Source organism: Pholcus phalangioides, unplaced genomic scaffold (genome assembly GCF_987345545.1).
Source record: "Pholcus phalangioides strain wild (caught in Gottingen) unplaced genomic scaffold, Ppha-v1.0 ptg000028l_1, whole genome shotgun sequence".
NCBI lineage: Eukaryota > Metazoa > Arthropoda > Arachnida > Araneae > Pholcidae > Pholcus > Pholcus phalangioides.
This window is the reverse complement of record NW_028301618.1, coordinates 399,057-423,201: the sequence shown is the minus strand read 5'-3', so window position 1 is coordinate 423,201 and position 24,145 is coordinate 399,057. Positions and strand designations below refer to the sequence as shown.

Genomic DNA, 24,145 nt, shown 5'->3' with positions numbered 1-24,145 from the left:
GCACGTTGCAAGGCATCCCAGATATGTTCAATAATGTTCATGTCTGGGGATTTTGGTGGCCAGCGGAAGTGTCCAAAGTCAGAAGAGTGTTCCTGGAGCCACTTTGTAGCAATTCTGGACGTGTGGGGAGTCGCATTGTCCTGCTGAAATCGTCCAAGTCCGTCGGAATGCACAATGGACATGAATGGGTGCAGGTGATCAGACAGCATGCTTACGTACCTGTCAGAGTCGTATAAGGGGTCCCATATCACGCCCCATACCATCACAGAGCCTCCATCAGCTTGAACAGTCCCCTGTTGACATGTAGGGTCCATGGATTCATGAGGTTGTCTCCATACCCGTCCATCAGCTCGAAGCGATTGGAACAGAGACTCGTCAGACCAAGCAACGTGTTTACAGTCCTCAACAGTCCAATGTCGATGTTGTCGGGATCAGGCGAGGCGTAAAGCTTTGTGTCGTGCAGTCATCAAGGGTACACGAGTGGGTATTCGGCTCCGAAAGCCCATATCGATGATGTTTCGTTGAATGGCCCAGCATTGAAATCTGCAGCAATTTGCGGAAGGGTTGCACTTCTGTCACGTTTAATGATCGTCAGTCCCATTCTTGCATGATCTTTTTCCGGCTGCAGCGATGTCGTAGATTTAATTTTTTACCGTATTCCCGATATTCACGGTACACTCATGAAACGGTCGTACGTGAAACTCCAAATTTCATCGCTACTTCGGAGATGCTATGTCCCATCTCTCGTGCGTCGACTATAACACCACGTTCAAACTCACTTAAATCTCGATAACCTGCCATTGTAGCAGCAGTAACCGATCTAACAACTATACCAGACACTTGTGTTATATAGGCGTTGGTTCCATATCTCCTTATTTGCATGTGCATGCCCGTACCAGTTTTTTTGGCTCTTCAGTTTATGAAGTTGTAAGTTATATCTGCCTGTAACTTCTGATATAGCTAACACACCTTCAATAGCAGAAAGCTTCCGCATGAAGCTCACGATGTCACTGAAGTCATCCATTTCATCTATAGCCATTGGATATACCGCAAAAAAATTAAAGATTTCGCATACGTAGGACTGATATATCAAATGGCTATAGGTAAAATGGACGACTTTAGTGACATCAAAGCTTCACACGGGAGGCTTTCTGCTATAGGTGGTGTTGGCAAACACGAAAGGATGTGAACGTCACGTCATACGAGTTGATAGGGTTAGTGAAGTCCATGAACCCTTTCACCATAATATTGAACGTATAGTCAGTGCCACAACTAGGCACCCACACAGGGCCCGCTTAGAAGGGGGGGGGGGCTAAATATGAATTCTCGCACAGGAATGGCTGGTTATGGCATTTTGTATATAATAGTTAACCCTGTGGACCCCTCGAGTTGAGAACCTCTGTCAACCGCATAGAACGGAGCTTCAGCCAGAAAACCTATTCACATAGCTCGACTTTTCTTACCATTGCAATGCTGATTATAACCGAAAACAAAAATGGGATAAATGTTGCAAGAAACAATTATGAAATGACCAAAACACACACACAAAAAACGAGTCTTTTTCTCCCGCTTTCTTGTTTTTTTATTAGAAGAATCTGTGCCCAAACAATGACATGGAAGAACTGCACACAGTCCAATATATATATACACATAAGTATATGCATATCATATATATTATATGTATCTGTTAGGCGCGCATTTACATATAATAATAATCAAACCCCTGGAATCCAGCCATTGGCAACGCTCGTTGAAAAAATAATAAAAAAAATAGTAAACGATAATGAAGTTTATAACATGTATGATAGACGACGACACTTTGGTGTAACGTGAATTTATGGTAAATTAAGAGGAAAAAGTTCGTTCTTTGTAAAAAAAATTATAATTAGAGGGGGGGGGGAATTAAAGTTCGTCTCGCTTCGCTTGTTCGTCATCCTTCTCTTCTTCTTCGTCTTCCTCCTGCAACAAAAGACCAAACAAAAAATTTAGAATGAGATAATTTCGCAGACAATCCGATTTAAAACCAATTACAGCGTCAAAGGGAACTTTACAAATATCAATAGACAAATCTAATTCTCGATACAAGATTTTATCGATAACTCTTTCCATATTCCTGCATAGACCTGACTTTCAGAAGACGACGGGGTTAAAAATGTACCATTTACGGCCGTATTCACCAATGCAGTTTAAACTGTTATTGCAGGTAAAAGGATCGAAGATAGAAACAGATTGGTTAAATTGGGTATTTTAACCAATCCGTGCTGATAGCTCTTAATCCTTTAACGTGCAATTGTAATTTAAACTCTGTGAATACAGCCAGTAAAGATCAGAAAAATGAATCGTGCCATCTGTTGTCGTAGTTGATCTTGGCGTTCGTTCTCCTGCCCATTCACAAGCCTTTGTAACACATCAAGTATGTGGTTTAGATTGAGTGAACAAAAGAAAAAAGGTAAACATTTCACACTATCATCTGAGGTCTGCCTCTGTGATCGCTTGCTTGGTGATAATGGCCGATCAATTCAGTTGCTATTTTAGAATTTGTGAAAACTGATTTTGAACTTCAATTAATATGCGAATCTTGATTTGATCAAATGTTAGTAGTGTCGTAATTGTGAGACAGGTTGGTATGGTAGCTGCTTCTGCAGACATTTTCCTTGTTTTGACTGTGAAAAGAAGCCTCTCGCACCAAGAGTTAATATGCACTTTACTGCCGCATTCACATTTGTCTTCCAACAAGTGATCGATTCACATTTTTATTCTGTTGATTTTGCCCTCGGATAGGAAAGTTATCCTGTAATGTGAAGTTAAATAAAACTAATCCATCGCCCTCCCCCCAGGCTCTAGTTGTTCCTGTCAGGTTCAAACACCTTAACAAATCGATCAGTGTTCTGAGATTTTTGAAATGATCTATCTCGTCTGAAGTATTGAGGATATGTTGAAAGACTGCTGCGATTAAGACCCATAGCGACTCCTTGCGATTTCTGATTTTGCGACATTTCAGTTGATCGTGTGGCCTTGGTCATCTACCGCTGTTAATTCCTTCATATCAGTTTGACAATGGATTGGTCACCAAAGTCTTGTCTCTTCGTGATGACATCCCCTGGGAATTTCCTTCTGCAAAATATCTCGAAAATAACCTAGGACTTTCTCATATACTGAGACGTGCTTGAGTGTCTGTCGAAAAAAAAAGATGCCTTGATGGGAACGTAGTTCTCCGGAGTCTTGGTGAGAGATGGCCAAAGAACTGTACGACCCATAGTTTGAGAAAAATGTGAAAGAAAAGTATGATGTCATATCCGGTGCGAGAAAAGAAAAACTTTATTGGAAAAATGAACATCGGTATTTACATATGTTTACGTAGGAAGAGGTTCAAAATGTCCACAGTGCATATCGAGGCATGCATACACGCGCCGGGGAATGGCTGACTGCACACGTTACAGCAGCGTGGTGTCCACCAAAGTACACACAGCATGAAGACGAGCAAAGAAGTCACTGTCTGTAGTAACTAGGTCTCGATAGACCAATTTTCACCACCAACTTTCAGATGTCCCCCATAGGACGAAATCTGAAAGGTGCTGGCGACTGTGGCAGCCATAAAACCGGACCCCCACATCTAATCCAGCGGCCAGCCTGTGTATTCTATATCCAGCCAATCACGTACAGGAGAGCCACAAAGGGTATGTCATTAAGAAATCGGTTAACACATCATGGAGAAATACAAAGTATGAATGTCCCGTGAGCCGCTCTAGTAGCAGATATGGTAATATCATATGATTGCCTAGTGTGCCGGCCCACACATTTACCGACCAACAGACCTGATGTCTCTGGGCGGATTGCACGAGGATTGGACTCTTGACTATATATGGCTGTTGTCAGTGCCATCTTAAGGCATGTGCCCACCCAGACACAGACCGGGCGACCTCACCAAAATAAGTTGTTTGAAATTTGAGAATTTCCCTGGTAGAGCCTCAGAAAAAACACTTGGCCCGAAGCCCCACGATGCTCTTAAGGTGGCGCTGAATGTTGAAGACCCCACTCTTGTGTGAAGCATGCTTCAACTGTCCACAAGATATGTGCAATGAAAGCATTATCGGTTTCATGTTGTTGCAACAGCCATTCACAAAAGTCAAGGTGTTGCTGAAAGTCATCTGGATGTAGACCTTGCATGGTTGTGAAGCGAAATGGGTATAACCCCTCTGACCGTAATAGCCTGTGCACAATACTGCCACTTGCATTCAGCTCTCTAGTTAGTGCACGTGTGCTCAACTAGGAAGTTTTTCCCCACCCGCCAAAGAATCGCATTTTCCTGTGCTGGCGTAAGCCAGCCGAGGCTTCTTCCACCAACATTGTGGAGATTGTTTGTCGGGTCGAAGCTTCCAGTATTTCTCAGTCTGTCACCCAACCTGCGGATTACTTTGGCATCGGGAGGATGGCGTGATGGATAGCGAAGGGCATACCTACTAGCAGTTCATAAGGCATTACCATTACATTCACCAATTCATAAGGCATTACCATTACATTCACCAATTCATAAGGCATTACCATTACATTCACCAATTCATAAGGCATTACCATTACATTCACCAAAGAAAAAATACACGTAATATTCACGAACAGAATATATTATCGCCATGCAAAAATTACCGGTAGCTACTAGATGCAGCCTTTTAAATATATGATGGATTGGCGTCATTCCACGGCACACGCATGCATACCTCGATATGCGCAGTGGACATCTTTAAGATTGCATTAACATTCACATTTTTCTCGAAAACTATGGGTCCTACAGGTACAGTTCTTTGGGCATTTTTATGTATTACAAGCAAGGAATCTGGCTGTGCAGAGTTTGGGCAGTGTTGATAGGACACCCTGTATATATACACCTGCCTAACAGAAATTTTCCTTTGTCCCTCTGAAATTCATGGCCGGGAAGTTATTGGATGTAATAGCTGAAGATCTTTCACCCTCCGATGTAGTCTGGACTTCATAATCCTTTGTGAAGATGCCAACCATGGAAGAAAATGTATCATTTCTTTCATCAAGAACACTCTTAAACATTCGGAAACTGCGATACAATTGATGGTTTGTTGTTTTTTTTCTTTTTTGCAGCAATTCCAGCAGTTTCATTTCCAATCATCCAAAGATAGTGCAATTACATTAAGAAATCATATAGAAAATCAAATAGCGGCAGCCTCACAATTCCACTCATTCAAATTCTTGGGACTACACGTATAAAATTGTAAAATACTCAGAGGGAAATGTTGTCCCTATTCAACAGTTTCAGAATTTGATGCCAGCTCAGCATCCAGATATAAAAAAAACCACCATTGTACTATAAATACCTACCAACGTGCTCCACAACCAAAAGAACCTTGATTTCGCTTCCGATGGATGAAATATAAGGGAAAAATGTCTGGGGATGCTTGCTTTAAATAATTAAAATTGATGTAACCTAAACATTTGGTGTTACGACATGCATTGTTAATAAAAGCGAAAGGAAAAACTTCCCAGAATCAATTAATAAGAACAGAATAGAATACAATAAAAGGGTTAATTGGTAAAAAACCCAAATCACCGAGAGAAAGATTCGATAACCCTTCGAGCAGACGAAGGGAAAATATAGCAGAAATATCAGAAGGAAAGTGTTAGATTATCTGACCTCTTCTTTAAACGAAGCACCATCAACGCCACCGCTTTCTAGAAATTTTGACAAGCCTTCGAGCGTGCGCTCACCATTGTAATCTACCACCTGGAAACAAAACAACACAGCATGTTAAGAAAACTTGCAATTAAAAAAAAATAAACCGCAACTTAAGATTACCTCTGGTGCAGCTCTGCCATATTCGCCATCAGTCTCCAAAAATCGACTGATGCCTTCTAAAGTACGTTCGCCATTGTATTGTACAACCTGGAGAAAAACATTTTTCAAACAAACAATAGAATTGATATTCCATGCGAGTGAGCACAAAAAAAAGATGATTGCAAAAGTTCGTTTTTAATTTTCAAAAAGGAGTGAGGTCGAAATATCGCCACATAACAGCACACAGTAAAGTCTATTTAATCAATAAATTCATTTCAAACTCTGCGGAACAACATAATTGAATGCCAAGAAGTTTGATCCTGTGCAAAATCACAGCAGTGTTGGGGGAGGGGGGGGGAATAGTTTTTAGTAAAGAAAAACAAGTACACGCCAAGCTTGTAAAACTATAAAACTTTTGCAATCACCTGGCATATTCATAAAAAAAAAAGAACAAATTTGACAAAATGGCAACAACACAGGGAAAAAGTAAAACTGCTAGTTTAGGCTTATACAGCGATACCGCAGCTAACGAAGATAATTTGTTGAGGAACCATGTTTGTTTGTCAAGAGAACGGAGATATTCCCCCACCCCCATTTAGTTTAATTAGTTTCAGGTATGGCTCGAAATTCAAGGATAAGTTTACACTGAAAGAAAGCATGCTCTGAAAACACATAGCCCCCCCCCCCCCCTCTTCTCCAATGCATTTTCTATTAACTGAATCTTTCATTTTATATGAAATAGTTCAAAATCTTTCAGAAAGAAAAGTAAGGGGTACATCTAGGGGAAAAAACCGGGATGGATACGAGTGGCAACAATTCTGATGATGGTTAACACTAAAATTCAACTCATGAAACTGCTGTTTTATGTTAGCATGTGCATCCATATAAAGCAAAATGTTCATTATCCAAATCCATATTCATTTTTGCCATGGCAGGAGTATCATGAAAAAACCTTTGTTAACCAAAAAATCCAAGCAGAGGCATTCATTAGCATAGGTATCACTGCGCAGGACATCAACAAAAGAAAATTCTGACTTTTCCCAACTATTTCTTGACCTCTCCTTGCCTGGCCAAATGAGCTTTTCTGGATTCTTTTGTTATAGCAGTGATACCCAACATGGTGAACAATACATTATTGCGCTACAAAATGGTTAACAAGTCGCCACATATCAACAGCAACAACTATGTTATAGTTAATGAAGTATTTAGCAATAAATTTTAGACATCTGCCACCAATCTCACAAAAAATTAAACTTGCATTTCTAGGCACACAATGTTGTCAAAAAGATTTATACAAGGAGGGAGTTGATTTTGAAACCATAAAACCTATAAATGTTCTTTAGTACATCATGCATTCATTTTTTCCAGCTTGGGCCAGGTCTTCGACCACCTACTTATATCTCTCCATTGAGACAGAGCAGTGGGGGATATGATCTGGTTAGGAGAAGGAACATCATGTGTTCATGAGGTGCTGCGATTTATGTTAAGAAATCAGAAGTGTACACCAATGATAAATTCTCACCCCCCCCCCCCAATTTTGTGATCATGGTTTGAGCCGGATTTTACAATTTTGCCACTGAGCGATGTTTGCAAATTTAACACTCAGTATTTAGAAGCATTGGGAAATCCACTCTCGTTATTTGGAAGAATAGCCCTTTATATAATTCACAAAATTAAATCTTAAAACATTTCATGAAGATTTGACACACTGACAATCGGCAATAGAAATCTTAGTCGTATCTGCTACTTGCAGTGGTGACTGTGTTTTAAAACAGAAATTGGCTCGCATTTGTGTTTTGAACCTAGAACGCCAGAGAAAACCCATCTTCAGCCAATCACCACTGCACAATTGCAGTTATCTATTGGGCCTTTCCAAAAATGGCAGTGATTTTCTGGGATAAAATTGAGCATGGGAACTTGCCTGAGGAATTTTGAAAATTGATTTGTAAAAAAATTGGCAACCTCTTATTTCGTGATTTTGTCATCATGGAAAAAAAAAAAAGAAACAAACAAATGGGAGGTCTAAAAGACATCCGTTGATCTTTCATTTTACATAAAATGACTCAAAAACGTCCTGAAAGAGAAACAGATACATATCGGGAAAGTGATGCCGAGGCAGACATAAATCTAATTTGGCTCAAGCGACAGTAGTTTTAATGATTGCCACAAACATTTGACTCGCAATGCAGCTTAGGTATGTTAGCGCATGTATCCATATACAGTGTAACCTTTACACAGTAAGCCTCTCTTTATGAACACCCCTCAAATGTGGTCATCCTTTTATTGCTAAATAATAATTTCCCCTTGTATAATAAAAGTATGAGTTTCAAACCCATGATTAACGGCCACTCCTCTTTTATGGACAAATATTTTTGCCCTGTCAGTACATGTAAAAAGAGAGGTTTTACTGTACAACAATATCTTGCAAACCAAGAAAAATATTTATAGAGGGAGTATCGTTACATCTCTAGAGGCACAATTACCATATGTGCCATCAGATTTACGCTTTTGTTGACATCTTTTTCTAAATCTGTGTTGTTTGAACAAGCAGTTCCGGGTGAGACATTTTTTTCTAAATGTAAGGATTTTTCACAATCATGGGCGAAATTCGGGAGATTAAAAAAAAATTTCGGAAGTCTGGCAGATAGAGTAGAAATTTGGGAGCCTCCTGGAAAATCCGGGAGACTTGGTAGCTAGAATATTTGTTTTGGAAGGGGCCATGTGTGGGCTTACCCTTATCTTATGTATTTCTAATACACAGAAGTTCACCTACTGCCCCCCCCCTTCCTTGAACAAAAACTGATTGATTGATGATGACTCACTTTGTTTGTGTCTTTCTTGTACAACTTGATCGTTGGAAAACTGTTGATTTTTGTATGCTCGAGTTCATTCGTTGTAGCGTCCATTTTAGCTATAACAACATCGCTCTGGTCCTTGAACTTCTCTCCCAGCTGATCGTATATTGGAGCAAGTTGCTTGCAGTGACCGCACCATGGAGCATCTGGGAATATACACACAGCATAATAAATCTTCAAATACATGTTCCAGACATTGAAAGTATTATGACCGAATTTAAAGACAGCCACACTTGTGAGTTTGAGTTGAAAAATCAAGGGAGAAGTATTAAAATTCTTTTATGCCTGCTAAACTTACAGAATTCAACCAGGACATTCTTGCTCTTATCGAAGGCGACATCATCAAAATTCTTTCCGACAAGAACTTTCACTGGTTCCTTGTCCCAATCTTCTGGAATGTCATCGGATAACATGTGCACCTGCAGTGAAAAAGGGGAAAAAATTACAATCTGTATAGATTCTGATAACTTAAATGACAAAAAAAGAAAAGAAACATCCTTACTTTGATCTTTCCTTCAAGGACATCAGTGACGAAACGCTTGATCTCCTCTTCGCCGATACCATCTGTCTCCGGCTTGTACTTGGTCATGTCTTCAGACAACTTGATCAGCCTCATAGCGGGTGCCTCCTCTTTCTTGAGCCCGAAGAAATCAGTGATCCTGTCGTGGTCTTCCTCATCGACGTTGATGTAGACGAAAAGAACCTTGTTCTTGAATTGCTTGGCAACATTTCGGAAGGTCTCGATTGTACTTTCGAATTTTGGGCTGGACTTGCTGATGAAGAGCAAGTTATGTGCTTTGATATCACCGCCGAATATTTTTGGTGCAGTCTATACACATGGAAGGATAAAAAATATTCTGTAAGTATACGTTTCAAGAAAAAGGCATAGAATGGCATATGGTAAATGACAAGTGATTTTTCCCCCCCCCCCCCAAGTAATTTGTGTATGTATTGGTCGAAATAAGATGCTGGCATCTATGATGATGCGGAATATATTTCCGCTAACTTCAGCGAATATTAAAAATAAAATATTACATGCACCAATCACATAATGAAAGAAAAAAAAAATTATATATTTTATATGACCAGTAGCTATAATACCCGGTGATGCCAAAAGGTTTCTCGATACACTGGAACCCTTGATGTGACAAACCATTGTAAAAGGAATAAACATGTCAGAAATGCATTGTTAGGAAAGAGCAGTAATCAAAGTAAATATTCCAGAAGTCATTGTTGATGCTCACAAACCGCTGTTGTTGCCTAACAATTTTTTTTTTTTTTTGCCCATTTCGGGAATTTGCCGGCTCGGGTAAACTTTTAACATATTGTTCAAGTCAGGCCCTGTTTGCTATATTTATGCAAAGATTTGGATAAAATTTTGGATTTGTATAAAGAACATACACACAGACAGAAAACCGATTTCATACATATAGATATACAGTCGGTGCTCGTTATAACGATTCCATGCTATAACAGCCATTCCATTACAACGACGAGTCCCAAATGTTTTCATATAAAGTATCCTATATATTTTCTTTTCAATATAACGACGACCTGATAGTACGATGAGACTCATTACAATGAGCGCCAACTTGCTCTTTTAGTATCATTCCAATTTTAGTATATATATATAAACCGTAGCGTGCACAACATAAGTGACAAATATCTCTTATATGCTGCCCTATAACAAGCCTTGGTCATACGTTTCTTGCACTCATAGGTCATGCGAATGTAGTGCTCATCTCAGTTTCCCTGTCAACCTGTGATGATCACTCTTACGCGACTAATGTTCGCACAAGCAACAGTTTATCAAGAGTAGTCATTCAACATAAACACTTCTCCCGCAAATGCCGTAATGAAGTTTCACCCCCAATACTATTCTTGCCGCAATTTATCTTAATGAGTTATAACATCGTAATTGGGAGAGACTAACGAGAACCAAAGGGGGTGTTAAATCCCTACAAAACCTTGGAACTTACTTCCTGTGGTAATAAAGGAGGATGTCGTATCGATCTGAGCTCTCTCTCTATCATGCTAACCTGAAGATATGTTTTTTTCCACCAGTTTGCAAATTCAGAAGAATAGGTTACAGCTCTTTCCATGCATCATTCTTTCTTCCCCAAAAAACAATTATATTTTTACGTCAAATATACAACACACACAGCACTTTCCCCGCCATTCATTAGAAATCCCCTCAGAGGAATGTTGATTGAAATTTGCATTAGTAGTAGTCAGTAGCACCACTAATACAGTCAACGCTCATTTTTACAAACCCACAATAATTTGAACAATTAGTTCATAAAATCTAGGGATGGGACGAATAGTGATTTGGCTGAATTGCTGAATATTCAGCTAATGTCTTGGTTGAATACAGAATATTCGGCTGCTGAATATTAATTTTTTTATTTAAATAAATATTAAAAATCTGGTGAACAAAATATTTTTGTTGCCATGATACTGACAATCAAATTTAATAATGATTTATTGTATTTTAATATTAGCGAGATACCTCAGTAACGAAGATGATTTGTTTCATAATCACTTCATTAGCTGAACATGATTCCCCATAAGTTTCTATGGAAAAATCATTTGATTCGTTCCAGCTTCTGTCAAAAATTCAAAGGTAAGTTTTTTAAAACACAAACGGATGCTATTAAAAAAACTGATTGAAGGCTAAAATGAACAGCTTCAAAATTGGATAAATGAGAATATACAGGAAGATTCTGATCTTTTTATTTTCCAGCATATAACACAACCAACACCAACTTTAGTCTACTAAAGCTCATGTTTTGACACAACTAAATCGAGTTCATAAGTACCCCCCCCCCCCCCATCCATCCATTTGTGGTTAGGTCAGCTCATTTTTGCAGATGGAAAAGATCATCTCAGACTGTTCAGCTTGATGAGTCTCGCACTGAAAGAATGCGTGCTCTCTGTAAACATAGGCTACCTTTTTTTTCTTTAAATACATTTTCTATTTTGGCTGAACCTTTCATTTCATATGAAATGGTTCAAAGAATTTCGGAAAGAGAAGCCTGGGTACATCTGACAAAAAAGCTTCAGAGATGGACACGAGTTAACTGGGCCCTAGTGACAGTAATTCTCATAGAGATTGGTATTCAGCTCACGACGCAGATATTTTATGTTGGTGCGTGCATACATACCATCGAAAATGGTCGTTAGTGAATAAAGCAGAAAAATCTTTGTCAGCCAGAAAATTTGTTCGCCAAGACGTCCGTCAGCAGAGGTATCACTGTACTTCAACACTTGTTACAATTTTACATCTAATTAAGAAAATGCCACCCACTATTTATTCTCAAGTATTAATGCATCATAAAATTTACGAATTTTATTTTCCCTCTCTAGATGTGTTCTTTGCCCCTCTCAGTAGTTCAATACGTTTCTTGTCGGCACATTTTTCAGTTAGTGAACTTGCGTAATTGATGCCGACTTCCACATTATTGAGGAAGGATTCTATTATCAGCTTCATGTTTTACTCACCCTAGAAATTCACCCTGACATAACCTCTTACACAGAAAGGGATAACTATACACCATGCAATAAAATATAATCACTAAATTGTTAATTTATGCAAAAAATTCAAATGAGTATAATTTTTTTAAATTAGTTTGTTGCGCTAAGATTTACACAGAAATTCAGGTGAATATCTAAGCAATATTTAGTAAAACCGAATATTTGGCAAAAAGGCTGAACAGCAGTCAATAGTTGTCCCATATCTAAGTTTGTGAATGGGAAAGATGTTTGAAAGAATGTTATATCATTCGAGACTAGAGGTCTTTCTTTCAAACCCAGCACTACTCTGGTCTACAACAAGCAATTAACTACAGAATGAGCTGTGCTGAAAGCATGCATTTGTATCCAAGAGCCAGTGTATCTAGTGGTGTGTGTGAGCATTCTAGTGCCGCCATCTATTTTCCAAGCTATGAGTGAAGCATAATCTATATGTATAAATTAGCATGTCACCGCTGTGGTGGTCGAGTGGTCATAGTGACAAACTCGCATCGTGGGGACCCAGGTTCGAGCCCTACTGTCGCCACAGTGGTGGTCGGCTGAAGTTGGTTTTCTGTGGTTCCCAACTTTGAGGTGCAAATGAGAGACGATCTCCCCGTTCAAAAGTCTTGCCACAGAGAGCAACAGTCCTACAAACAGTACAAATACTCAGTCACTACACATCACTCCCTTCTAAGATATAGATGGCAGCACTGAAAAATCATACACAACACTAGATACGCACTCAGACTGTTAGGTACACACACATTACACTTCCGGCACAACTCACTAGGTAGTAATTTGCCCATGGCGATAGACCTGATTTGTGCTCAGTTTGAAAAAAAAATAAAAATAGCATGTCCTGACTGATTCATCATCGCTGAAGCTATAAATATGAAATTCAGTCACTAGTTTAATTTTATGATGTAGACTCACTAACAAGGCATTTTTCCGAATTTCACCACTAAGCGTGTCATAAAGGAGCTCAAAGGTTATAAAGAGAAATCACACCAAGCCGAAACCGCTGAAGCTATAAATATGAAATTTGATCGGTACTCTTATTTTGTAATGTAGACTAACTGTAAGAAAGGCTTTTTCAAAATTCAATCCCTGAAAGGATTGTAGGCCTGTGCTTTCTGTGATGAGACTTTTTAACACAAAGTTAAAACTCGCATTCACACCTCTATGTTAAGAACCACACAAAACCAATTTCGATGGAGACAGAGGACTACTTCATATGAACATGCGATTTGTAAAATTGAGAGTCGACTGTTTTCTGTTTAATGACAGAAAGAGGATTAAGCCAATGTTTGGCAATTTGAGAATTAAAAATTACACTTACACCATGGGTGAATTCGACCACGAGGGGCAAGCTGTTGAACTTGAGGAACTTTTTCAGATTCTCTTCTGTCAGCTCTTCTTCAAACTCCACACGGCCTTCATCAAACTGCAATGAAAGAAATGCAAACCAATACATATATAATCAAAATTGTTCGTCGAAAACCCCTCATACTATTGCATGCTCTTTCTCATTAGAAGCTTTGTCTTTGAGCTTGTATTTTTAATAACTTAAGACATTGTGAATAAAGGAAAACAAATCATGCAGCTTACTTTCTTGAAGAGAACGATCGCCCCATCCTTAGCCTTGTTTTCTGAGATCACAGAGTCATCCGACGTGATACCGAACAAGAAATCGTCTGATTCAGAGGCGACGTCCTTATAAACCTTGGCCGCTGCAGATGACTGGTCCTTAAAGAAACCTACGATGGCAACTTCACTACCATCGATGAACGCCTTGGCTGCATCAACAGTGGTCAGTTCTGTAGCTGGTGGGCCGGTTTTCTTCTTCAACCAACGGACTATCTCTTCAGCAGTTCTTCCAGCTGAAAAAAAACCCCAAAAAAATATATGATTATGTCACTAATTTTTTTTTGAAGTAAACACTAAATCCAGGAAACTGGTTACTGGAACTGGCAACACCCTGGCAATCACAGAGGAGCAGTGCCATCTTTATGCATGTGCCCACCCAGGCATGGCCCTGGGGCCTAAAGAGAAAAGCCTCACAAAAATGAGATCTGGTTGAAATTTGAGAATTCGCCTGGTAGGGACTCAGAAAAGTCACCTGGTCCAGGGCCCATAACGCTCTTTAAAATGGCTCTGAGGAGGGGCAGGAGGCTTGGACACCATTTCCATTTATGATGTTCCAACGACATTCTCATAGCTGCCAACCCTTGAGAATAAAAATTGGGGAGATGGATCCCATAGCTGTCAACTTTGGAGAATGAGAATTAGGAAGATTTTCGTGTGGATCTGAAATTCGTACAAAATACAAAATTACGCATGTGCCCACCCAGGCATGGCCCTGGGGCCTACAGAGAAGAGCCTCTCAAAAGATTTTTGAAACAATGAAGGGGGTTTTTCATTTACTCAAGTAAAATTGTAGGGATTTTTTCACTTAAAAACATGACATGCTTGCAAATCAAAGTTGCAAATTATCACAAACACCATACCAGTAGGTAAAATTACCTGTCATTACAAATCACACGCCAAAAAATAATGGCCATTATGCCTGAAATGGGACATACAGACAACAGGACATATGGTCAAAGTCATCTCCCCAACTTTGGATGTTGACAGGAGGAATAAACGTTGGCTTTTTGGGGAATTTCATCTCCCCAAAAAGGATTTTTTTTTTTGTGATTTGATACAATGGCAGCAATTCACATTACACTTGCGATGCCATTTCAGGTATTAAAAACAGAAGCAATAGTCTTTTTGTCGGGAAAAAAATTCTTTGGGAATAGTTTTTCCCCAAAATTAAGGATATTTTTTACAATCTGTGTTGAAATTCGGGACACATAAGAATTTTTCAGGAGATTGAATAGAAACTCAGGAGACTTCGCAGCTATTGAATCCGATACAGAAACCTTATGGGGACCAATATAAAAGATTTTTAGACAATGTAGGGATTTTTCATAAACAAACTTAAAATCTTGGGGATTTTTCCACCGCTTTCTTGAAGCGGAATAACAGCTTAAAATTCTGATAGCAATCTTAAACTGCACCGAAAACAAATGTTGGAAAATCAGCACCAAATAAGAGAAAAAATAAAAACTAAATGAGCCAAAACGAAAAAAAAATCAGAGTCAAGTTTCCAGACATAGGAAACAACTTATTTGGAATATAATTTATCACGAAAAACAATGAACATCATGCTGACCATTACCAATTATTACCTAACACAGGGGTTCTTGAACTTTTTCCACCCACAGCGTCCCTTTTCTCTATTCAATGCTTATACGCGAGTTCCCCAGAGCTGTGTGTGTTTAACAAAGGATATTTTCAAAAAACTTTCGTCAGGAGCACAGCGGAGCAGTGATTCTCACAAAGGTTGGAGGTGCACAATTGACACTGGATTTTTAATTTACCAAAAATCTATTGTATTTTCTGCCAAAATCAAATGATTAGGCACGATGGCGACAATCCAACATTATATGGGGACATCGTTTTGAATGGGGGGAGGGGTTGCCACTGAACAGAGTGGAGATTTTTTTAAAGGTAAATTCTACGGGAACATTTCATCTTGAGCTCAGAGACTCTCCAAATCTCTGCACTTACTGTACTATGCAGAGCCATCTTAAGAACATCATGGGCCCCCAGGCCAAGTGGTTTTTCTGAGGCTCTACCGGGAAATTCTAGGAAATTTCAACCAGATCCAATTTTTGTGAGGCTCTCTTCTTTTGAGGCCCGGGTAGGCCCATGGGTTAAGATGGCACTGGTACTGTGAAACAATACATTTTTACCTCCATCTCAAAAACCCATTCCCTCCCTCAGACTTCTCTATCGACATTCTAACCTAAGGGGCCATTCAAGTATTACGTCAGCATTGATGGGGGGGGGGGGGTTGGATAATAATTACGCCATAAATCACCCTTTATGAAAATATGAAATATTCTTGATAGCATCTTACTCAGTGCACCAAAAACGGAAAACCCTTTCGATAGTTTGTGGGCACTTGAAGTAACATTTATACAAATACAATGCCACAACAGGCAAAATGCCCAACGAGGTGGCTGATAAAAAGATGCCCATAATAAATATGGATGTCATATATTTCAAAAAAACAGCAACCCAATTAAAAATGCAATTAACACAAATTATAAACAATATATACACATGATAAAATATTATACAACACCCATAAAGAATACTTATGGTTGTCTTATTCTAAGAATGGATAGCTTCTCGATTTACCCCAACATGTCTATCGTATTTCTTTTTAAACGTGTCAATTGCGTTACAATTTACTACCTCCGGGGGTAAGCTATTCCATTTATTAGTAACCCTATTAGAGAAAAATTCCCTGCGACACCATAACCTTGCATTGTCCCTCACCAATCGATACTGGTGTCCCCTTGTAAAAGCAGTCGATTGGCGGTGTACTAAAAGTTCATGGTCCATCCTATCCATCCCATTGAAAATTTTGAACACTTCGATCATATCTCCTCGACACCTGCATTCATCCAATGTAAACATATTCAAAAAATGAAGTCTCTCTTCATAACTCAAGCTCTGTGTGCCAATAAGGACACGCGTAGCTTTTCTCTGCACCCCTTCAACCAAGTCTATGTCCCTCTGTAGGTATGGTCTCCAAAACCTTACAGCATACTCCAGTCCAGGACAAACTAAGCCTCGAAAAAGCGGAAGAATGACTTTAGGAGAACACGAAGAGAGCTTTTTGAAAATGAGACCAAGCATTCTATTCGTTTTTTTGACCACCGCTGAACAATGTTCAGAAAACCTAAGTCGCTCGCCAATGAGAATTCCCAAATCAGTGACCCTAGTTCTATCCGGGATAGTGACACCATTCAACTCGTAAGAGAACTGTGGGTTGTTCGAACCAAAATGAGCGACCATGCACTTATCTACGCTAAACGTCATGCTCCATTCATTTGCCCATGCTGCAATCCTGTTTAAGTTGGTCTGGAGCAACTCCTTATCGCTTTCATTCCCGATTACCTCCATTAGCTTCACATCATCTGCGAATTTGCTAGTAATCCCATCGATACCCTGATCGAGTTTATCTATAAAAAGTGAAAAAAGTATGGGGCTAAGGACACTTCCCTGAGGAACTCCACTTGTGACGTCTGTCCAATCAGAGAATTCCCGGTTCACCATAACTCGTTGCCCCCAAAGCAGAATGTTTTGCATTGTTCTGCAACGAACCCTAGGCTGACTGGAAATGTTCTGACAGTAAAAATTCCCATAATAGTGTTTCTACACTAAACTTTTCTTAAATTTCTTCCAGATTGTTCTGCAGTAGCACTCATTGTTCTGCGACGCACGTCTCAGATTTTGGCATATTCTGCTTTGGGGCTCGTTGCGACCTCTCTCTTAACCACGATTCTATCCAATTCAGCAAGTTGCCCCCAATTCCAATCTCGTGTAAACGCTTCAAGAGTTTGCCATGTTGGACCCGATCAAATTTCCCCCCTATTGATAAATGCCCTACAGAGCTACTTAAGCGGCCCGGACACATTGAGGTCACTAAAGTGCTCTGGAACTGTGCCATGTATTACTCAAGTTATGCGTAATTATATGCTGTGGATCACTTTAATAATCCGAGAATGTGCCGCGGGTAATTTGAGTGATGTAGAACTGCACTGGGGACCACTTAAGTGCTCTGAAACATGCCACTCAAGGGATCTCTAAATGTGTCATGGATCACTTAAGTGTTCTGGAACTGTGTCCCGGGTCATTTAAGCGATCTGTAAATGTGGCGCTTAGTTCATTTTTACAAAATTAGGTTTGAAGAGGCCTGGCCGCATCAGATAACCCCCAGGGCCATATTTGGTCTGCAGGCCAAGGGCGTTTTGCTGTGATTTATCATATGGCTTATAGAGTGCGGGTCACAATGAATGTATTAAAGATAAATTTTGAGTTCATAGCCTTCAAATTACATTGAAATCAACAGAAATTGATTATAATAACATAAGGTATTTTCCTAAGAAATTTCAATTTAAAAATATTTTTTTACATTAACAAAAAAAATTTTTTGATTGGGAGGGCGTGGAGGAGCATTGCTCCCCCCCCCCCCCAGTGCCAAAGGTGGATTCGACTGATCATCTAATGCATATATGAATTGACATCGTGCCCCCCCCAGCAATAATGTGACGTTGTCCCCTCCCCCCCCAGACTTCCAAGTCTATCTCCACCCAATACCCCCGTGTACGTCTCTAATCACCACAAATATACGTTAGGATTCAGAGGGGCAAAGCTGATGATGAAATTTTGCTGACGGGGGGGGGGGGGGGTGTCAGAGTTTTGCTAAGGAAGAGGGGTCAAAAATGGCTACACAAATTTGCTTACGTAATACTTGAATGGCCCCAGGCAAAAATGAACAGAATGCACAAAAAATTTGCCTCGTAAGAGCTATTTTGCATGTTGCTGCCTGTGTTTGCATTTAAAAGCTCGATCTACATCACACATGCTCAAGGCATGTTTCAAATGATTGGCCAAGATTTCTAATAACGTGGACAAGAAAAGTTACAGGTTGGCAGCCTTGAGAGTTTGCTTGTTCTTACATTGAAGACTCCCAACACGCCTCCTATATAGCTTTGTGCTACAAAATGGTGTTTTAAAACAAAAGACACCAAAAAAGAGATATGTGCCCCCTCCACCCAATGAGCAAAGAATCACCCGGAGTCTCAAACATGTGTTATGTGGTTCCAAATTAACACGATAGAGTAAGAGTCTTAGCTATAATGATGATTATAGAGATATAGACATACCAGCGTATTCCATAACTCTGCCTTCCCTGAAAAGTTTGATGGTCGGGTAGCCCTTCACGTCATGCTTCTCTGCCAACTCTGTTTCTTCCGTCGCATCGACCTTGGCGAGTTCAATTTCAGATTTCTCTTCAGCTAATATCTTGGCCGCTTTACTGTATTCTGGAGCCAAAGCTTTGCAGTGTCCACACCAGGGAGCATCTATACAAAAGAAAAAGATTGTATTCAGAAACATATTCACGAATATAAAATCAACATGACTTGGCTTTACTTCTCTATAATTAGGATTTTTGCTATTGAAATGCATATGTATCGGCAACCACATCAAGTCTTTTCCCACCAATAGTTATAATCAGGGACATGTTAATGCATGGGCTCACCCTGAGCATTTGCACAAGCAGCCCTCTGAACACAGTATAGCAATTAAACAGGGCCGGACCTGGAATCTGCCACAGAAGGGGACCGATGGGAGGAGATTTTTTTATCACCAAAATATTATTTGCTTACACATGAAAAATGTCCAGAATTTTGTCCGGGCTTGCAAGTAAATGACACTATGACTCAGTAAATTGCTTGATCCCAGGAGAATCTATGAAGCTGCTGAGCTGGCCTTGGTTACCTTATGAAAATAATTTTTCGTGCATAAAACAAATGAAGCTAAGGAGGCATGGTTTGGTATACGTATGTAGGCGACCCTAGTATGCATGCTTGAATTTTTTTCATGCCTGCAAAAACTGCCAGTCATCTACGGGTCACCAGTGAGTGTAAGTAAGTGGCGCTGAATTTTTGATTTTGACAAAATGACAGTAAAAACTTGAACGCTACTCATTAAATCATGATATAGCTGCCGATTGCAACGCAAAACGTGTGTGTGTGTATATGTAATGCCCAATTCTTCATATCAGAATCTTGCGGATTGTTTCCACTTAGAAATCAATGTTTCACTAGAATTTAACACAGTACTGTTGTTCAAGTTCCCCCCCCCCCCCCCGCTATTTATCAAAATCCTGAAAATGTGATGCCACTCACTTCAAGGTTGGCAAAAACGAGAGTTTAAGGGAAAACCCAACCCACTGTGATTTTTTGGTTTTATGATACTGACTGGAGTACAAGGGAAGCAAGTTATACATACGCTGTAACCTACATGAATGTACACTCGCTTCCAAAAGTTGAGCACGCGACGGCTTATATAACATTACAACACCACTTTAAACTTGCCCCCTCTAGATTACACGGTTAATGGAACACAAATGCATGGTACTTGTGCATACAGTCCCTTTATGTGAAGCACTCAGTAGACCAGACACATGGGTCCAGTCCACCAGAGATACCACCCCATCTGATGATTGGTATATTGCTATAATACCCAAGCGGAATCCAAGACTGACTTTAACCACTGTTCCATCCATTGTTGCAGCATCACTTAAGACAATATTTGCCAGTACAGTGTGCCGAAAGCTGCATGTGAAGGGACTATGCACCCAAGTACCACACATTTGTGTTCCATTAACCGTCCAATCCCGAAGGACATGGTTAAAGTGGCGTGTCTTTATGTTACGTTAACTGTTGCGTGCTCAACTTTTGGAAGCGAGTGTAATAGACCTAGGAATATATGGTAATTATTTATGTATTATATCAGTGGTGGCTCATTACAGAAAATTTTGTGGTTTAGGGAGAAAAACGTTTTGCACCTTATTATGTGATAAATGGGTTTTCCCTCTAATCCCTACAATCGAAATTGCATTAAGATTTATCAATCTCTTTAGATAGAAGATTATGACAATACAATAACATCATTATAAAGCATAATGTTTGCAAGTAACTGGTTTTAACCCTAGATAACTAAACATTTGTCTAATAGACTAACTAAATTAGTTACTGAGTAACACACCGATTTAAGTGTTAGTTATCTAGGAGGGTTAATGTGCAATTTTTAATCTGTTTTTCTCTAACCCCTATAATCCAAACCTCCTTCAGAATATAGCTGAAAATGACACCACCGGAAATTGTTAAGCTGTACCATTTGGCTATGACTATCACAGGTTACTTTCCTCGCCAACACACCACTGCCTATTTTCTTTCCTGGCAGAAAATTTCTAAAAGCAACAGCCTCGTTTTCTTTGTTTACATATTGAGAACAGGGCAAAAAGATTGTACGTAGTTGCTATCGATATTTTTGTAATTTTCTTCAGCAATTCTGGGCTTTAAGCCCATTCCATTGAAAATTTGCTCGCATTTAATCTTTTTTTTTCCATTGACATTTGAAAATTTACACATTGCATGATGCAATTTTATTCACATTTACTTTTTTTTTTTACAAGAACAAATTAGAGGGGACAACATACAATAAATAGACCACTTGCCTGACCTCACCTATTTTTCGTCACAAAATGGTCATTTTTAAATGGCCACTAAATAGTTACTTACAACAATATAAGCACTTTTAGGTAACTGACACCAAATCACCTTGACAAGTCCCAAAAATGGCCACTTTCAACACAAAAAAAGTGATTTTTACAGAAATGCTACAAAAATGATCACTTTTTCTTGTTATTTTGAACACTTTCTCACTAACGTACCCGTTAGAGATAATGCTCTTTCTTCATGCAACAAACACCATACTGTCATATGGTCGATACCTTAGTCACGAGCTATTGCTCACATACTTTGTAGTTAATTTTCTACAAGCATGACCAGTGCCAACATCCAACTTCTTGTGCCAAAGTTGGCAACCCTGATGGCTGTATCGTTTTTTGTTACCCTTTATCAACCGCATTGATTAACCTCATATTTCATCAATTCAATTTTTTTCTATATAATTTTTTTACTGCTTTTCGCCTTTTTTTTTTTGATTGCCACATATTAGATTGGTTGATATAAAAAATAACTTTTATGTAATTGTATGTGTTCTTTTGCCAGCCATCTTGAACTGCTTGGCGCCAAAAAAAGTTGTCACATAAGCGCTGATCACGTTTATGGAAAATTAATCTGCTACATTCAGACTGGTCATCTACTGCATCAAGGATTGCTGCTATCCGATTTACTCTTGCTCCTTGCTCAACCTGTGTCATGTCTTTGGGCGAGAAATGAGCCTGTGCAAAAGTTGGAATGTTCTCAGATTACGTACCGCCTTGTTTGGAAATTTCTCTCAGTAGCCTTACTGCTTTTTGCAGCATTGCCATTTACAGCCCCGTGAATAAGGTAATCATCAGTCTTCTCCACATTCAAATACCGCTGCATCTTTGCCGACGAATAGCAGCTGAATGAAGGGTTCTGTGAAATGTGATGTTCCCATCCACTCCAGAAAAAGCATCCTCTCGCAACTCGCTTTCCGACCCCACATTGTATGGTGAAATTTGTTTTGACGAGTTCTAACCCTTACAATTATGACCATCAGTTTAGTTACACCCTGTATGTATAGTCCTCCGACCACGAGATGAATTTTCGCTGCGTCATGTCACATCACATCGGATGATTTTATTCAATTTTTTTTTGGTAAAACGATTGCACATCGAGAAAAGTTCATCAGTGACTGAGCTTTCACGATTGGCATGTCCTTCTAGGATAAAATAGAATCGTTTGACGTGACATGACGTAGCCAAATCTCATCTCGTGGTAGGAGCACTATATATACCATGCAACCTTGTAATCTCGGCCCTTTTATAATAAAGCCCTCACTTAATAAGATTCATTCTTGCACAGCCCAATCACCCTACATTATGTGCAGTAGGACTCAAGCTCGCTTTAAATTTTGAATTTAAAAACCCCGATTTCATAAGATTCATCGTGGGTCTCTTCAGCCAGAGCCCTCATCAGCCCACCCCAATGTGGACTAAGGCCATAACCCAGTCCCCCCCCCCCCGCTTCCAGGCTGAGATCTTCCGCTGGTCTCATGGCCAGACTTTTCACGGGCCTTTCTATAGCATGAAAAATCAAAAGATGATGGTAGTCTTAGGGGGGCCCGTCAGCCCCATCCTCATTGGGGACCACAAGTAGGGCTCTGTATAAACCTTGAATCGGAAGGCCCTTACTTAAGATTCGTCCAGTGCACTCCCGGCCCTTCCCCAAGTGTGGTAGGGCTCTGGTTGAGGGCAAAGTTCACAGTAACATGTAGAGGGAAACAGAGTTTTTTATTATTTTTTTGACCAAATATACTCACAGAACTCGACGAGGACGTTCTTGCCTTTGATCGCGGAATCGAAATTGTCCTTGTTGAGAACTAAAACGCCGTCATCGCGCTTGATATCGTCGAGACATAAACAAGGCGTTAGACACGAAATCAAAAATACGATGTAGTAGTTCATTGTTCTTTTTTGTTTGTTTCTTAATCGATTAGAAGATAAATCGGCATCAATTAGTGAAAAAAACGCCGGTCGACAACAATCGCTTCTAACAATCGATGTTCAAAAAAAAAATTGGAAGGAAAATATCGACAGAAGACGACACAACAATGAAAAAAAAACCGGACCGACGACCAATTGCCGACGCAGCCGAAGGAAGAAAGAACGTGGCAATGGGAAAAATTAGCAGACGGTAGCGTACGTGGTGGTTGGGGGGTTTAAAGGAATGGGGGGGGATACGAGAACGCGCGTGCGCGATGCGCGTGGTCGGCGACTCGCACGTTTCGTGTTGTTTACTGATTGGTCCGCCGGCAGGAGATATCAATGAACCTCTTGCACCTTGGGATGGATGACGTCATGCAAGCGCGACGCGAATAACTGCGGTCCTCCAATGAGTCAATCGCTATCCCGTTATTTGCGTGGTTTTGTATTCCGTGGAATGAGTTAGCGTTTCTGATTTGTCGACGAGAATGAAAACGAAAGACGCTCATCCTTGTTATCTTGCGCGCTGTCTACGTGTAATAAAAATCTGATTTTCTTTTTGATAGCATTATTTTTTTTTTTTTTATCAGTTTCTGGGAAATGGTGGTTATTTTTATATTCCAACTCCTCAATTGAAGTTTCGACAAGGATTGACGTCCCGTATAAAAAAAAGGGAAATTCTCGTGTTCCGAAAAAATGATTTTCGCAGTTGCTTCTCTTGATTTTTACCGAAACCGTAACTTCAAATGAGCATTGTTGGAAAATCATTATTACGATGGGTATTGTTGAGAAAACCCTCATTATACGCCGGACCAAAAATGTCTTGGCTGCACTGGACACAGGAAACCATTGTTACACTCATCGTTGCTA

The 24,145-nt window shown here is 39.7% G+C and overlaps 1 protein-coding gene across 3 annotated transcripts; it reads right to left on the bottom strand.

Annotated features, from left to right (window-relative positions):
* Positions 1 to 1,556: 1,556 nt before the first annotated feature.
* Positions 1,557 to 23,447, bottom strand: Pdi (protein disulfide isomerase). 3 transcript variants are annotated; one of them, XR_016195281.1, is made up of 9 exons: positions 23,113 to 23,447; positions 18,957 to 19,154; positions 13,777 to 14,048; positions 13,508 to 13,612; positions 9,158 to 9,484; positions 8,954 to 9,074; positions 8,623 to 8,801; positions 5,660 to 5,908; positions 1,557 to 1,959 (listed from the first exon to the last, which is right to left on the bottom strand). XR_016195281.1 is itself a non-coding variant. In XM_089252169.1 (9 exons), exons 1-9 carry the CDS (start codon positions 23,255 to 23,257, stop codon positions 1,903 to 1,905), a joined length of 1,491 nt encoding a protein of 496 aa, XP_089108295.1. In that variant the 5' UTR covers positions 23,258 to 23,447; the 3' UTR covers positions 1,557 to 1,902. The 3 variants fall into 3 exon arrangements, 2 of the variants coding, with proteins under 2 accessions (XP_089108295.1, XP_089108294.1); XM_089252169.1 differs by having other exon boundaries at positions 5,822 to 5,908; XM_089252168.1 differs by having other exon boundaries at positions 5,660 to 5,749.
* Between the last annotated feature and the right edge of the window lie 698 nt (positions 23,448 to 24,145).

Bases quoted from the DNA above. Each gene is read 5' to 3' on its own strand.
- Pdi (XM_089252168.1), bottom strand. From the start codon at position 23,257: ATGAACTACTACATCGTATTTTTGATTTCGTGTCTAACGCCTTGTTTA. The intron at 13,613-13,776 runs GTAAGCTGCATG...CTTTCATTGCAG, and splicing joins CGATCGTTCTCTTCAAGAAA to TTTGATGAAGGCCGTGTGGA. The intron at 8,802-8,953 runs GTAAGTTTAGCA...GTATATTCCCAG, and splicing joins GAATGTCCTGGTTGAATTCT to ATGCTCCATGGTGCGGTCAC.